At 46.4% G+C, this 13744-nt stretch overlaps 2 protein-coding genes across 29 annotated transcripts in view; both read right to left on the bottom strand.

Moving 5' to 3' along the window:
• Nucleotides 1–4666, bottom strand: part of KIAA0754 (KIAA0754 ortholog) — an 11538-nt gene extending 6872 nt beyond the window's left edge. The window contains exon 1 of the mRNA XM_032877225.1: nucleotides 36–4666. Within this exon, the coding sequence (XP_032733116.1) occupies nucleotides 36–3254 (3219 nt within the window). The 5' untranslated portion in view covers nucleotides 3255–4666. The remainder of the gene's footprint in view (nucleotides 1–35) is intronic.
• MACF1 (microtubule actin crosslinking factor 1) overlaps nucleotides 1–13744 on the bottom strand; it is a 337353-nt gene that overhangs the window by 61964 nt on the left and 261645 nt on the right. The window lies entirely within an intron of this gene.

The raw sequence follows: 13744 nt of genomic DNA, 5'->3' as shown, positions 1-13744 counted from the left end.
GGGGGGATAGGCTCCTCTGGGGTGGGCTCTCTAACAGCTGGGGGCATAGGCTCCTCTGGGGTGGGCTCTCTAACAGCTGGGTGCATAGGCTCCTCCGGGGTGGGCGCTCTAACACCTGGGGCTGTAGGCTCCTCCGGGGTGGGTGCTCTAACAGCTGGGGGGATAGGCTCCTCTGGGGTGGGCGCTCTAACAGCTGGTGGGATAGACTCCTCCAGGGTGGGCACTCTAACAGCTGTGGGGATAGGCTCCTCCGGGGTGGGCGCTCCAACAGCTGGGGGGATAGGATCCTCTGGGGTGGGCGCTCCAACAGCTGGGGGGATAGGCTCCTCCGGGGTGGGCACTGCAGCAGCTGGGGTAACAGATCCCTCTGGGATGTCATCTCTTGTGGTGGGCCCTGAAGCAGCTGAAGCAGTCCCCCCTGGGAAGGGCTCTGCAACAGCTGCTGCAGCCTCCTCCATGACGGCCACTGCAGCAACTGCAACAGTCCCTTCAGAAGCAGGCACTGCAACAGCTGGGGCAGCAGCCAGGATAGCCTTCTCTCCAGCGACCACTGAAGCAACTGGGACATGTGCCTTAATGGCGGCCACCGAAGCAACTGCTATGTCTGCCTCTGGGAAAGGCACAGCAGCAGCTACAGCAGCTCTCTCTGGGACAGGTGCTGCAGCAAACGGGACGTCCTCCTCTGGGACGAGCACTGCAGCATCTAGGGCATCTTCTGTAGTGGGCATTGCAGCAGCTGCGGCAGGCTTCTGTGGGAGGGTTATCCATCCCTCCAAAGCTGGTTCTGTACTACTAGCCTTGGTAACTTCTTCCTCCAGAAGAATACTCGGTAATGATTCTGTATCTCTAATTTCTGTCTCCCCGCCCTCCGATGACGCCACCTCCAGTGTTGGCTCTGTATCGTTTATAACTTCCACTCCATCTCTGCTATGTCTCTGTCCACCGACCAGCAGGGGCAGATTCAGAGTATCTGACTCTGCGGACTTCCTCTGGAGATCCTGGAAGATCTGCTCTGGGAAGGCTCTGTGAAAATGCGCTGGGGCTTGGTCCTCCAAGAGCTTGTCCGAGTAACCCAGCTCTTGGCCCTCCCCATCCTCATCACAAACTTTCTCCTTGGACAATTCACAAGCATCCACGTTTCCCAAGGAAGTCAGACTGTTAGTTTCTTGATTAATAGCTTCTTTCTCACTTTCCAAGTGAATCTCATCTGTTAGTAAATGTGAATCACATGAGAACACCTCTACTTCAGGTTCTGAGGTAACATCTGTTAGTTCATAGCTAAAAGCAAAACTGAGGGGGACCCTCTCGACACGCTCTTCAACATTCCCCTCAGAGTGACTGCAGTCTACCTGGGACAAACTGCCATTTTCTTTGGCCAGCTCAGCTACAAAGCCTGATAAGTTGTCTTCCTGGGAAGCCCTATGATCAGAGTTGGGCAGTCCTCCTGGGTCCAGCTTTCTCAGTGACTCCAGATCAGCTGGGTGTCTGAACTTAAATTCCCCTGCAGTCTCGGGGCTAGAAGGCACTTTTTCACGCTCCTCCTCACTAACCGTGGAAGTGTCTCCTCTCCTGGTGTCAGAGCAGACAATAAGTTCCACAGCATTAGGCACCTGAGAAGAATCCAGGGCATTAAAATATTCACAATCCAATCCAGTATCAGAGTCTTTTACCCTTACATTTAAAAGGCCTAAGTGTTCTTCTCCTAAGGCAGCCCCTGGAAAATGACTAATTACAAGTGCATTTTCTGCATCCTGGGATGGGGCCAGCCCTTCAGAAGAGGCTTGACTCTCCAGCTCAGCTACAGGAGTTACTCCTTCTTCACATAAACACTCCTTTTCAAGTTCGAGAAACATCTGCACTGAATCTGTGTCAGAGAGCTGCTCTGAATCAACAGGACCAACAGTACATTCTAGGTCGGAAACCAGCCCCTCCAGCCCCTGAACAGTTCTGCTTGTCAGCTCCCCTACAGCACTCTCACCTGTGAGAACACAACTGTAATCCAGAGGTGTATCCTCGAGAACAGAAGCCGAATGGTTCTTAGCTGACTGTGGGTCATCAAAGCAACAAATCTGACCAAGAGCTAGGTGGTCCAAAGTTCTCAAGACAGCAGCTGAGCAATCTGCCCCATCCTCTGCCACTGCTACAGTGTTTGCTTGTTCCCTTTCTTCAAAAATATCAGCCAGGCTGTTCTTTTTCTCATCTGCCGTTAGAAAAATCTTTCCTCTTTCTGACAGTTTCTCTTCCTCCCACTCCTCTTCAGCCTCCATCATGATCCATCGCTCATCCTCCTCAAACTTTAGCTCAGACTCTGTTTTCTCTCTCAGGCTGGGAGTTATGAGAATATGCAATTCTGGATCCAGCAGCTCTTCACTCAGGCAAGGGGAGAGAGGTGGCATTTCCACAGTGCAGGCTGCGTCCCCAAGGGGGTGCTGCTTCTCACTGAAGCCTCCCTTAGCTAAACTTTTCATGGCTCTGGGCCAGGTTGCACTTGAGAATCTGTGTTCCTGCATTACATCTGTGTTACCACTTGCTGCTGCAGCTTCTGATCCTAGAGGCTGGAATTCACAGGGAGAGCGCTCACTGTGCGGCTGCGATCTGAAGTCCTGGCACTCGCCGCTTAAATTTTTCACATCCTGCACTTCTGGAATATCTACGGATTTGGACACATGTTCCAGAGTCACTGACCCTGACTGAGGTTCCCTGTGGTCCAAATGACCAGAACTTTCTGTTAATGCAGAACTGGATTCCTTCTTCTCTTGCAAGGAAGGATTTGAAGCACCAGCTTCTGAAACCTCACTGAGAGAAGCTTCTATCCTTTCTGCAAATTCTGGAAAATTAGGTGGCATGAAGGACTTCCACGATCTCCGGTTAACATTGTCTTTGCGTTCTGCATTTGGTCGCCTTCTGGGTGGCACAGGTGCTGACTTCTGTACATCACTGCTTAACTTTAGTGCATCAAATATTATTCTCTCATCTAGCTTTTTGCCTTCTGGGGCTCTAGATTCAAAAACATTAGATGCTGCTCCTAATGTACCATTGCTGGATATAGTACTTCCTTCCATCTTTTCCATGGTGCTTTTTGATGTCTGGTTGAGCTTTGACCCCTGGTCAATTTGTTCATTTATCCTCATTGTATCATATATAGATCTCTGTGGAACATAACAATCCTCTATATAGCCATCCTCTTCCTCTCCTTTCCCCAGGCAGGTGGGGTTCTGCCTTAAACAGTCTGGCCTGCTGAGTGGCTTACCCATACTTTTTCAATCAAGATGAAACATCAACCTTTTAAAAGTTTTTCACCGGTTACCCAAAAATGCATTCTGCATAAGTTAAAAATCCTTTTACATGTTCACAACTGGGGACCACCAATTGGATCTGCCCTCCAGAAAAGTCTGTAAGTCCAACTCTGAAACCATACTGGGAGAAGCTCTAAGAGAAACAGCTTTTTCCTCACAGGCTAACAGTTTCATAGCTGCAGACAGTTAAGTGGTATAATTTAGTCAACAACCACAAAATAATTCCTTGTATGGCTTCTTTTGAGTATGTGTCTTTTAAGAGCACTGCTCTAATTCAGTCAGTGAAAAACCACAAAAAACCCATTTGATATTGACAAGTCTTATTCAGAATCTAGTTCCACTCACTTCTCACCCAGAGTTGGAAGAAGCGTTATACCAATTGTGTCCTTTAATAACAATGGCACAGCCTCCTCAGTCTTCAAGTATAGCCCAAGCTCCTAAGAATTGCTTTCATTTTATCCTCAGTTCCAGTCCTGGAGAGTCCAGCTGGTCTGAATTAGCCATTCGTCCTCCCTAGTTCGGGTGTTTGCATTTGAACTGGGCTGGTCGGCGGATATTCCTGCAACTTTAAACACAGGAAGTCCTTCATTCGGGGCCAGCTTGGGGCTTCCTGTCTCCAAAACATCATGGCATTGTTGTGGCTCCCAGAAGAGCCCTGCGCTGTGTCCGCAAAACAAGGCGAGTGGAGCCCAGCGCCGGGCCTTTGAGAGGCCGGCAGGCTGCAGCAGCGGCCGAGGGCCGGTCCAAGGGCTCGCTCAGCGCGGCCCACTACCCCGCGCCATGCCGCGCGCCCCGAGGGCCAGGGATGCCTCACCGCAGGCTGGCAGGTGGCTCCGGGCCGCGCCGGCCTCCAGTCCCGCGCTCAGGAAGTTAGTTTGTCCCTCCGGCAGCTGAGTCCCGCGTGCTGTGGGCGCCGCCTCCCCCGCCGCCGCCAGTCCCCGGCCCGCAGCCGCCGCGCCGTGGGCTGCATGTCAAGCAGCCGCCTCTATTCTCCGCCACCGCCGGCCCCACGGCCCCGCCGTCCTCCCCGCCCGCAGCTGTCACGGTCCCGGCATGCAAACTTCTGGCTGGGAACAAAAGGCTCCGCTCGGGCCGGGCGGGGACGAGCCCTCCTCCCTCGCACAGAGCGGCCCGCTCGCCCGCCGCTCGCTGCAAGTGCTAGGCTGGCGGGCGGCTCTCCTCCCCCTTCCCCGCGCCTCGCCGCCGCGCCGCGCCGCCCCGCCCGGGCAGCCCCCCTGGAAGCCCGGGAGCGCAACGCGGAGAGCCAAGGGGAGGAGGGCGGAGGCGGAGCCGTGGCGGGGGCAGGGAAAAGGAGCTGCCGGAGCCGAGAGGGAGGGGGCGGCGGAGAGGATTGGAGGCCGAGGCGGCAGGGGCGGCGCTTCCGCGCGGTTCGGGACCAGGGAGCCCGGGCGCCAGCCGCTCGGCTCACCAAGCCCACGCCCACCGCGCCCCAAGGCCCGAGGGAGAGCCCCGCCCCCCGAGAGGGCGCGAGGAGGGGGGCGGTACCCGCGCCGGGCTCCGCCGCGCCGCGCAAATCCCCTGACAAAGGAAAGCCCCGCCCTCCTCCCTCTGGCCCGACCCCCGGCCGCCCCCGCCGCGTTGGGACCCGCGGGGCTCCGAGCCCAGCCCAAGGGCGAGCGAACCCAGAGGGGCGCCCCCGCCTCCCCACAGCTAGCGGGTTCTGGCAGGGACTGTTCGGGGCCCATCTGCTGGCGGGGTAGCGCCGGCTGCGGCGGGCGGCACGCATCATGGCTCTCGGCTCCAGCTCTACCACCAAAGGCTGTCTTAGTCCCTCCAATGTCACCTTTAGCGCGCCCCTTCCGCGCCAAGAACACTCTATCCTTAAATCCGGCACTTTCCTGGTGTCCGAAGGCATTCTGTGAGGCCAAGTTATTGGGTGAACTCTGGGCACCTTCTCTCTTTCCTTTCTCCCATACATCAGGTCTTGGTCCATCCTCCCACCAGAATCTCTGCTCGAAGACTTTAGAGGTGGCAAAGATCGAGGAAGGGGGGCGGGGCGGTGGAAACGCCAGCAGCAGAGACCCACGCCCTAACACCTGGGCTGCTTTATTGCGGCGCACTTCCTAGGAAACCTGAGCCTCCCTGGAGCCAGCTCAAAAGTATGCGTCTGTATTTCAAGTCTCAAAACGGAAAATACGAGAGAAAAGTGGTCCATAGTCCCGACCACAGCGTCTTGGCTTTTACAAAAGCCATCTAATCACCTGGTGACTGTTAAACCAGGAAAGTACAAAGGGCAACCCAGGAAACTGTCCAACAGAGGCAGCTGCATTTCTGAAAGCGTGCAATACTCTGCTCCCTTTGTGATGGTCATTTTCTGATTTTATGAAGGAAAAGCAACAAAGTCTACGAAAATTTCTGAATCTCTTTTGAACCATGTGGTCAATATAGATGGTTAAACTTACGTAAAAGTTATTTCTATCCTTTACACAGTCAGTGAAGCCAATAGTTGGCATATGGAGATCTGGCAGTGAACCTCTGAGCTGAGCCTTAGGCTTTACTCAGAGAGCCAGAGAGGTCCTTGGCAAAAATGAGGTGTGGGCTGAAGCCTATCAGAATTAAGCAACTAAAGGGGTGCCTGCCTGGCTCAGCCAGTACAGCATGTCTGCCACTCTTGATCTCGGGGTCATGAGTTCTTAAAAAAAAAAAAAAAAAAAGAATTAAGCAAATTTAAAGAGACTGTTTACTGGCAAAATGTGTTATACTCCACTTCTCCCTTCAAAAGAGTGCTGATCAATTCTGCCCTGTCAAATCCAAAAGACTATCTCCTCATCTGTAAACCGAAGGGGAAGGGGATAGACTAAATTGTGTCTTGATAGCCTTTCTAACTTTTTATTTAGTTCTAAAAGTTTTAAAGAAGCCATACCAGAATCCTGAGTCTTCCTGGTCCTATACTGTAAGACACTAGAAACCTGGTCCCCTGAAGAACAAACAAGAGAAAGAACCAAGAATTCTTGACCTAGAGAAAGTTCCAGGCAATGTGATCAATGTGAAGTATCTGAAGGGCTGGGATGTGGGAGGAAGGAGGCTTGTACTGGATGTCTTCTTAAGCTGGCACACTAAGATGCAAGGGTGGATTTGAAACCAACAAAAAGCCTTCTCACAGCTACTCAAAGAATAAAGTGTCCCCTAAAATGATGACTTTCCTGACCCATGAGGGGTCAGGGGCAAGGATTTGGGGAAACAAATCTTCTATCAGTTTGTCAGGGTGAATTTTAAGGTCCTTTCTAACTCTGACACACTGTGATCCTAAGGTATGATCAGCCTACAGATCTGATACTTAACACTTCAGGGAATCTGGGTCTTAATTTTCCTTTAATTATTCAGTACAACTGGAAAAACCCAGGGAAGGCAAGATCAATTTCACTAGCAAGTCTCCCTAGCCAAATACACTCACTTAAGTGTTCAGATATCATAACAGACTGTTTAGTGTGCCAGGGCCCCTCTGGTTGGAAGAATCTGAGGAATTCTGGCTCTCGACTAGGGTGGGTGGTTATTCCATTATAAAGAATGATCTTGATGTGGAATCACAAACTTCATGGCCAGAAATTCCTTTCCTGTTTCCTCACCCAGTCAGGTGCCAACCAATTCAGTCTTCTTAAGCCCTCCCCATATCAATCTATTTACCTTATTTTCACTATTCTGGCCAAATGCTCCATATTGTGATATAAATAAACAGAGCATTTTAACAATTATGAAGTTCAAATTCAAAGTATTTATTGGCTTAAGTTATACTCTCTGACTATAAAGTGTTAAGAGATTTATTATAGAGAAATCTCCCCAAAGTTCAAACACAGTCTATAGAAAGGATTACATAAAGTTGCCCAATTCTCTCCCCCACCACAAAAAAAGAAGCCAGAGAGTGCTATCTGAGTGCACTGCTCCTTTTTTATCATCAGTATGTGTTTAGGAAGAAATCAGGAGAGGAAGCACAGGGCTCTTTCCTCCACATCTTTTTTTTTTTTTTTTTTTTTTTTAATCTGTTCATGAGTTTCTCTTTAGTTTTGGTATGTGGAACTCTGCCAATAGCCATCTCAGTGACTGAAATAAATACCTGATAGAGCTTTCAGCCTCTTGTTACCCTGATAGCTCCAACAAAAAAAGCATCTGTTCATTTCACATGCTGTGTGTAAGCTTTTTAAAAGACAAGTACAGGGAGCTCCAGAGAACCTCTTTGGATGCTTCCCCCACTCCTATAACCACAAATATAAGTGCTAAAGCCAAATTTCAAATTAGTTTCCAGTTAGTTGATTACAGAGTTCAAAGAATTCTCTACTTATTTTGAGATTCCTAAGAACGAAATTTGGTGTTGGATTTTCCTTCAGTGAACTTAGAAGAAAGAACAATCTTGGTCCTTCCCGCTGTCTTCTTAATTAAAGACAGCTGGGTAGAGTCTCCTCACACCCTAACACAGCTCCCTCTCCAAGTTTTGAACCCGACATTTTGCCTTTGCTCCTTTGCTCCAGTCGTAAACCACCAGCTTCCTAGGACAATCTGGAGACCCCAGGTCCACACTTCCCCAGATTCTTTAATGCCTTTTCATGCACCCCTCTCTCTTGGAGGATTAGTTCTGATTAAAGGAGGATACAGAAGACTGGTTACATCTTGCATATATTAAATCTACAAAATGCCTTTCATCTTAGGCTCGCTAGACTTTACAAGCATTTATTCAGTGGCAAGTGGAAACGCCACAGTATTAGTCTGTACCTGTTGGGCATCAGTAACTACCATCCTAAGGTGTTTTTATTACATAAAGATGGCTATGGAGTGGCTCATTAAGCAATACAACATGATGTGAAGCTTCTTTTAAATGGGATACTAAGGATTTTGATGCTCTGTGAGCTCACATGTGTTTCTAAACCCATGAGAAAACTTTCCACACACTCTGCAGGAACTCTCATGACCCCTGTAAGCCCTTTCCTGCTTGCAGACTTTCCAAAAGACAGTGTATTAATCCCTCTTATAGCCACTCACCAAAATAGTAATGACAAAAGCACCAGGCCCTGCGAATTAGAAAAGACTGGACAGAAGAGTAGAGGGAAGGAAGGCAGGAGGAATCAGGGAAGGCTTTATGGAGGGAATTACATTTACTCACTGGGATATGGATATGTAGAGATGGTAAAGACAAGATTTCTAAGTGAAAGGCTAGAGGCAGGGAGCCTACAGAAGCAAATTCAAAGTCAGCATGGCTTACATACAGTGAGTATGAAAGGGAAAAATGAGAGGTCAAAATGGTAAGTAGCTCAAGGCCAGTTCACCAAGGCCCTTTCATTCCAAGCATGAATTTATGCTTCTTTATTCAGAAAACCATTATGACATTGAAATTTACTTATTTAAACTTACCAGGGGCTCATGAGAGTTACTGAGTGGTACGAGGAAAGTCTCCCAGTAGTTTGGGAGTGCTCATTAAACTGTCATTTAATATATGTGATCTCATTTTAAAAATCCAAATTCTTAAATTAAAAATAAAGCTTGAGGTGGTAAAATTACTTGTCCAAAGTAGCATAGCTAGTGAAAATCCAGGCTCTTAAGATTTGAGCTTATGTTTGATGATACTGCATTGGTTTCTGTACAGAATAAGCTTAGATGGGGGAGATCGAAGGTGGAGCAATCAGGAGGACTTTGCAGTTCAGTCAAGAGGTAACAAAAGCCTGAACTCATGAAAACGAGGAAGGGAGCTGTGAAGGAAATCACAGAAACAGAATATTTGGACTTCAAAGCTGACCAGACAGAAGGTAGAGGTTAAGAGGAAAATAAAACAATGCTATAGCATTACTCTTGTATTGCTGAGGGCATAATTGTCCTATAAAACAGCAGTAGAGGGGAAGAAACTATTTGAAAATGTAAACATTCAATTCAGAGTATACTGAATGTGAAGTACTCAAAGGCAACCTTATGGGGAGGTGTCCAGAAAGGCCCCTTACACAAAAGATGGAGGTTTGGGGTAGAGACACAGATTTGGAAGCCTTCCCCCATAGAAGAACGAAGGGGTGGACATCCAGGGATTAAATGTGGGTTAAAAGGGAAGAGGGCAGATGACCGAATTTTAGACCACATACTTGGGAAGTAGGAGGACAAACCAAAAAAGAAAGCAGAATAGCAGCCAGAGAAGAGAATGGAGAGAATACCATGTCAGGAAAGAAAATGCACAGGAGGGTTTTGAGAGTGAAGAAGCTATGATGTTAAATGCTGCATAACAGATGAGGAGGACGATGAGTTAGACAAGACTACTAGACTTGACAACTAGGACATCAGTGCATACTTCCAAGAGAACAGTCTCAGTGCAGTGATAGCGGCTGGATCACATTAGTGGGTTAAGGATAAGCAGTGGTGAGAAAGTACTGATCCTCCCTTCTTCCTGAGACTCTGTTCATTTGGCTTCCATGACACGATGCTATCCTGACGCTATCTTTTTAACTAGTACTTCTTTGACCTTTGGGTTCCTCTTTCTGTCCTCTTAAGGCAAGTAATTTCATAAGATATAGCCTTGATTCTTTTCAACTTGTTCAATATTTACTAGGGTCTACTATGTGCTCTAAATTATGCCAGACACCAAGGGAGAAAATGATGAGCAATATGCAGTCAGGAACCTATATTCCAGTAGGGGCGGCAGACATTCATTTTAATTCACTTGCAGTAAGTACTCTGAAAGAAAAGCAAGCAGTACTAGAAGAGCATCAGTCAAGGGGACCTGATCTGCAGGCTCAGGAAAGGCTCTCCTGAGAAAATGGCCATGTGGGCTTTCACTTGGGACTGAGAGCAGCCATTCCTGCTCCAGATTTGCAAGACTATAACTTTCGCATGTTAACTGCTTGGTTATTTCTACGAAACAGGCCTTTGGGGTGAATTGCCAAGAAATCTTGCTATAGGGGTCCTTTTTCCAATATTAGAAAAGGAGTTAGGATAAATAATTCAGAGGGAAGAGATTTATGAAAACTGTCTCTTCCATTTTGTTACTAAAGCAATTCTTACCATCGATCGACAACCAACCAACTTTGGTTTGAAAATAAAGAATTGGACCCAAATCAGAGCTTTTCCTTTGGGAACAAACTGCAAGATGACAGAGACATTAAATGGGTCACTTAGATAGATGCAATGAATTCAAGCTGGAGGAGGTCTCGGAGAAGTTCAATTTCTTTGAATTCTTAGCATCCTCTTCCCTTGACTCATATATACATTAAACCGAATTATTAAAAACATTTCTGCTGAAACTGTGAAGAATTAAAGCTTTTCTGTAAAACTATCTGGATCTGGTATATATGCCTGGCAGAGAGATTAATTATATCTGTGTTTTTTAAGCTGCTTTTCTCTGAAACTAAGCTGATACCTTTTCCCCCTCACACCTCAATGTTTTAATTAACGATTGATTAATATTAAGAGATATCTCTCCCAAAGATGCTGACTTGGTAGTTGCCACTGTATGGCAACGGGTGAACATAACATGGTCTATGTTAAAAGCTAATTAGGCCAAGGACCTTGAGATCATTAAAACTGATCTGATGGGTAACTCTGAGTTACTGAGGAAGTCACTGAGCTGGTAATGGCTTCTGGTTAATTCTGGTTAATGATATGAAAATAACACTGATTTGTAGAACACATAAGCCAAGGTCAAAATGGTCTCAGAAAAACATGCTCACTGTGGGATTTTGATATGTATAAGTTAACAAGTTAATAAGTAAGTAAGCACATGTATGTATGTGTGCATCAAGTACATTTAAAGTTGTGTTACGAGTCATGACCCATATTGTCTATATACTGCAACTCTAATGTTAGAAACCAGCTCTATACTTGTTCTCCACAAAAACTGCTCAGGAAAGCTGTTGTCCAACCACCTGTTTCACTGCTGCCACCGAGCTAATTTTATTTTACCCTCATAATCTCCATTTTTCCAAGAAGAGAAAGAACTAATCTAATCGAGTACTGGGCCTTAGAGCAAATCTTCTGGAGAATAATTATCTCTAGGCACAAAAGGCATAACTTCTTATTAAAAAGATTTTATAATATTCTAATTTGTATGCCTGGATACTTTTTTTTTTTTTTTAAATAAGAGATTATGGGGCACCTGGGTGGCTCAGTCTGTTGGGCGTCTGCCTCCGGCTCAGGTCATGATCCCAGGGTTATAGGATCGAGCCCCACATCCAGCTCCCTACTTGTTGGGAAGCCTGCTTCTCCCTCTCCCCCTGCTGCTCCCCCTGCTTGTGTTCCCTCTCTTGCTCTCTCTGTCAAATAAAATAATAAAATCTTTTAAGAAAAAAAAATAATAAAAAAATAAGAGATTATTATCATTTATTGAGCACTTAATATATGCCTAGTGCTTTCATCTACATCACTTCATTTAACTCTCATAAAAACTCTAAAGGTAACCATTTCACATTTTATAGTTAAAATAACTATACAGAAAGGTTAAGTGATTTCCCCCAAGGTCACATGCAGCTAGTAAATGATAGAGCCAGAACTCAAAGCTGAGTATTTCTGACTCAGACTCATTCCATTTTTTTTTTTTTTTAAACTACACTAAGTTGCATGCAGTATGAAGACTCTTCCTAGCTGTGAACTAATCGGGCCAGTGACAATGACTCTAAAGTGATGGGTAACAACTACAAGATGGTATTTCAGGATCTGGCTTTGGTTAAGCGCAACTGAAGTAGCAAGTTTCTTTGTTTTGTTCAGGCTAATATCAAAATGAAACTGTGTTCCTTTAACATATGCTAACTAGTGAAGAAGGGAGAGAGCCCACAGGCAAGGAGAGGTGAGGAATCTAGGCTAGAATTAGAATTTCTCAGGATTCACAAGGATTTGCATCAGGTCTTGCAAAGTAGACAGCATTTTGAATCCCAGAGCTCACATGGCTTATAAGAAATAAAGAGCACTCATCTAATCAGTCATATATTCACTAATCTCCAAGTACATGCACACCAATATGTTAACTACTTCTAGGGACACAAAAACGAATTCACTGAGATTAGAGATGGGACAAATGCATAGAATCAGAAAACACCAAAGTTTGGCAGTCTATGATAAAGGCCAAATGAGTTTCACATCTTAAGTGGTTTAGGAGAACAGGAGAAGTTGTGAGCTGGATAGCTCAAGGAGGCTTTGGGGGGGAGACACAGGACTTAGACCAAGCCTTGAGGTTTGGGTAGAAATAGGCGAGATGTATAAGGAGGGTTTGGGATGAGTGGATGGGGTGGATGGGTGGTCTATATAGGAAATAACACTGGAAAAATAGTGGGGATCAAATATGGAGTTTCCATGGCTGCAGAAGGAAAAGACTAGAGGCACAGATATAGACCAGTTCTGAAGGAGGCCATAAATTAATCCATCAAATCAGATGGCTCCTACATGGTCTGGGTGAAGGATAAGCACCCACAGAAAGAAGGGTGAAAATAAAACCCAAGGGAAAAGCACCTTGGAGGCCCAACTAGAAGGCTATATTGTAATTTGTCTGTTTTTTTCCGTGGGAACCATGTGCGTACATGCTTGCTGTCCAATCAGAGACGCTCTCTGCATTCCTAACAGAGGATCCTTTGTTCCAAACGGCAAGGCTCCAAAGAGACAAAGTCTGATAAAATCACACTGAGATCAGGACTCCCAGCTGGTGCTGGGGCTGATGCCATTCCATAACACACCCTACAGGAAGCAGCTTGAGATACACAGTTGATTGATTTCCACAGCAGGAGGCTTGTGGCGGGGTGGGGACTGGTCAAGTATTAAGAGAATTCTTTAGCCACTGACTCAAATTAGTTCACCAGAATCCTAACTTTATCCAACAGATCTGTGTAAGTCACTCTCCGAACTAACACTATTTTAACTTATTTTTGAAAAAAAAGGGAGGAAAACCACGAAGCTTTGCCAGGCAGTGCAACTCTTTTGTCAATTAACTCTTGTCATGGCATCTGAAGGGAGGGAAAAAAATATCAAACCCCCACCTCGTTAGAAGTGGGCTGAATAAGATGCTAGTAGCAGCTCCTCTAGTTGTAGCAGTCAAAAATGTCTCTGGATATTGCCAAATGTCCCCAAGGGGTAAAACTGCACCCAACTATTGGTTAAGCATGGTTTTTGGTACCAAACAAACCTTTCTAATCCCAGTTCTAATAGTCACTTGCTGTTGGCTTGAACAAGATACTATAACACCTTCAAGTTGCAGTTCTCTTGTCTGTAACTGCAATTTTTTTTTAAAGATTTTATTTATTTATTTATTTGATAGAGAGAGAGATCACAAGTAGGTAGAGAGGCAGGCAGAGAGAGAGGGGGAAGCAGGCTCCATGCTGAGCAGAGAGCCCAATGTGGGGCTCGATCCCAGGACCCTGAGACCATAACCTGAGCGGAACGCAGAGGCTTAACCCACTGAGACACCCATGCGCCTGTGCAACTGGAATTTTAAATGTCTGATTGATGGGGGATTACAGTTTGAGCTTGGATTTAGGATG

This window comes from Lontra canadensis, unplaced genomic scaffold (assembly GCF_010015895.1).
Source record: "Lontra canadensis isolate GAN:19392208 unplaced genomic scaffold, GSC_riverotter_1.0 scaffold60, whole genome shotgun sequence".
In the NCBI taxonomy this organism is placed as follows: Eukaryota; Metazoa; Chordata; class Mammalia; order Carnivora; family Mustelidae; genus Lontra; species Lontra canadensis.
The sequence above is the reverse complement of the archived record's forward strand: the minus strand, read 5'-3'. Positions and strand labels throughout refer to the sequence as shown.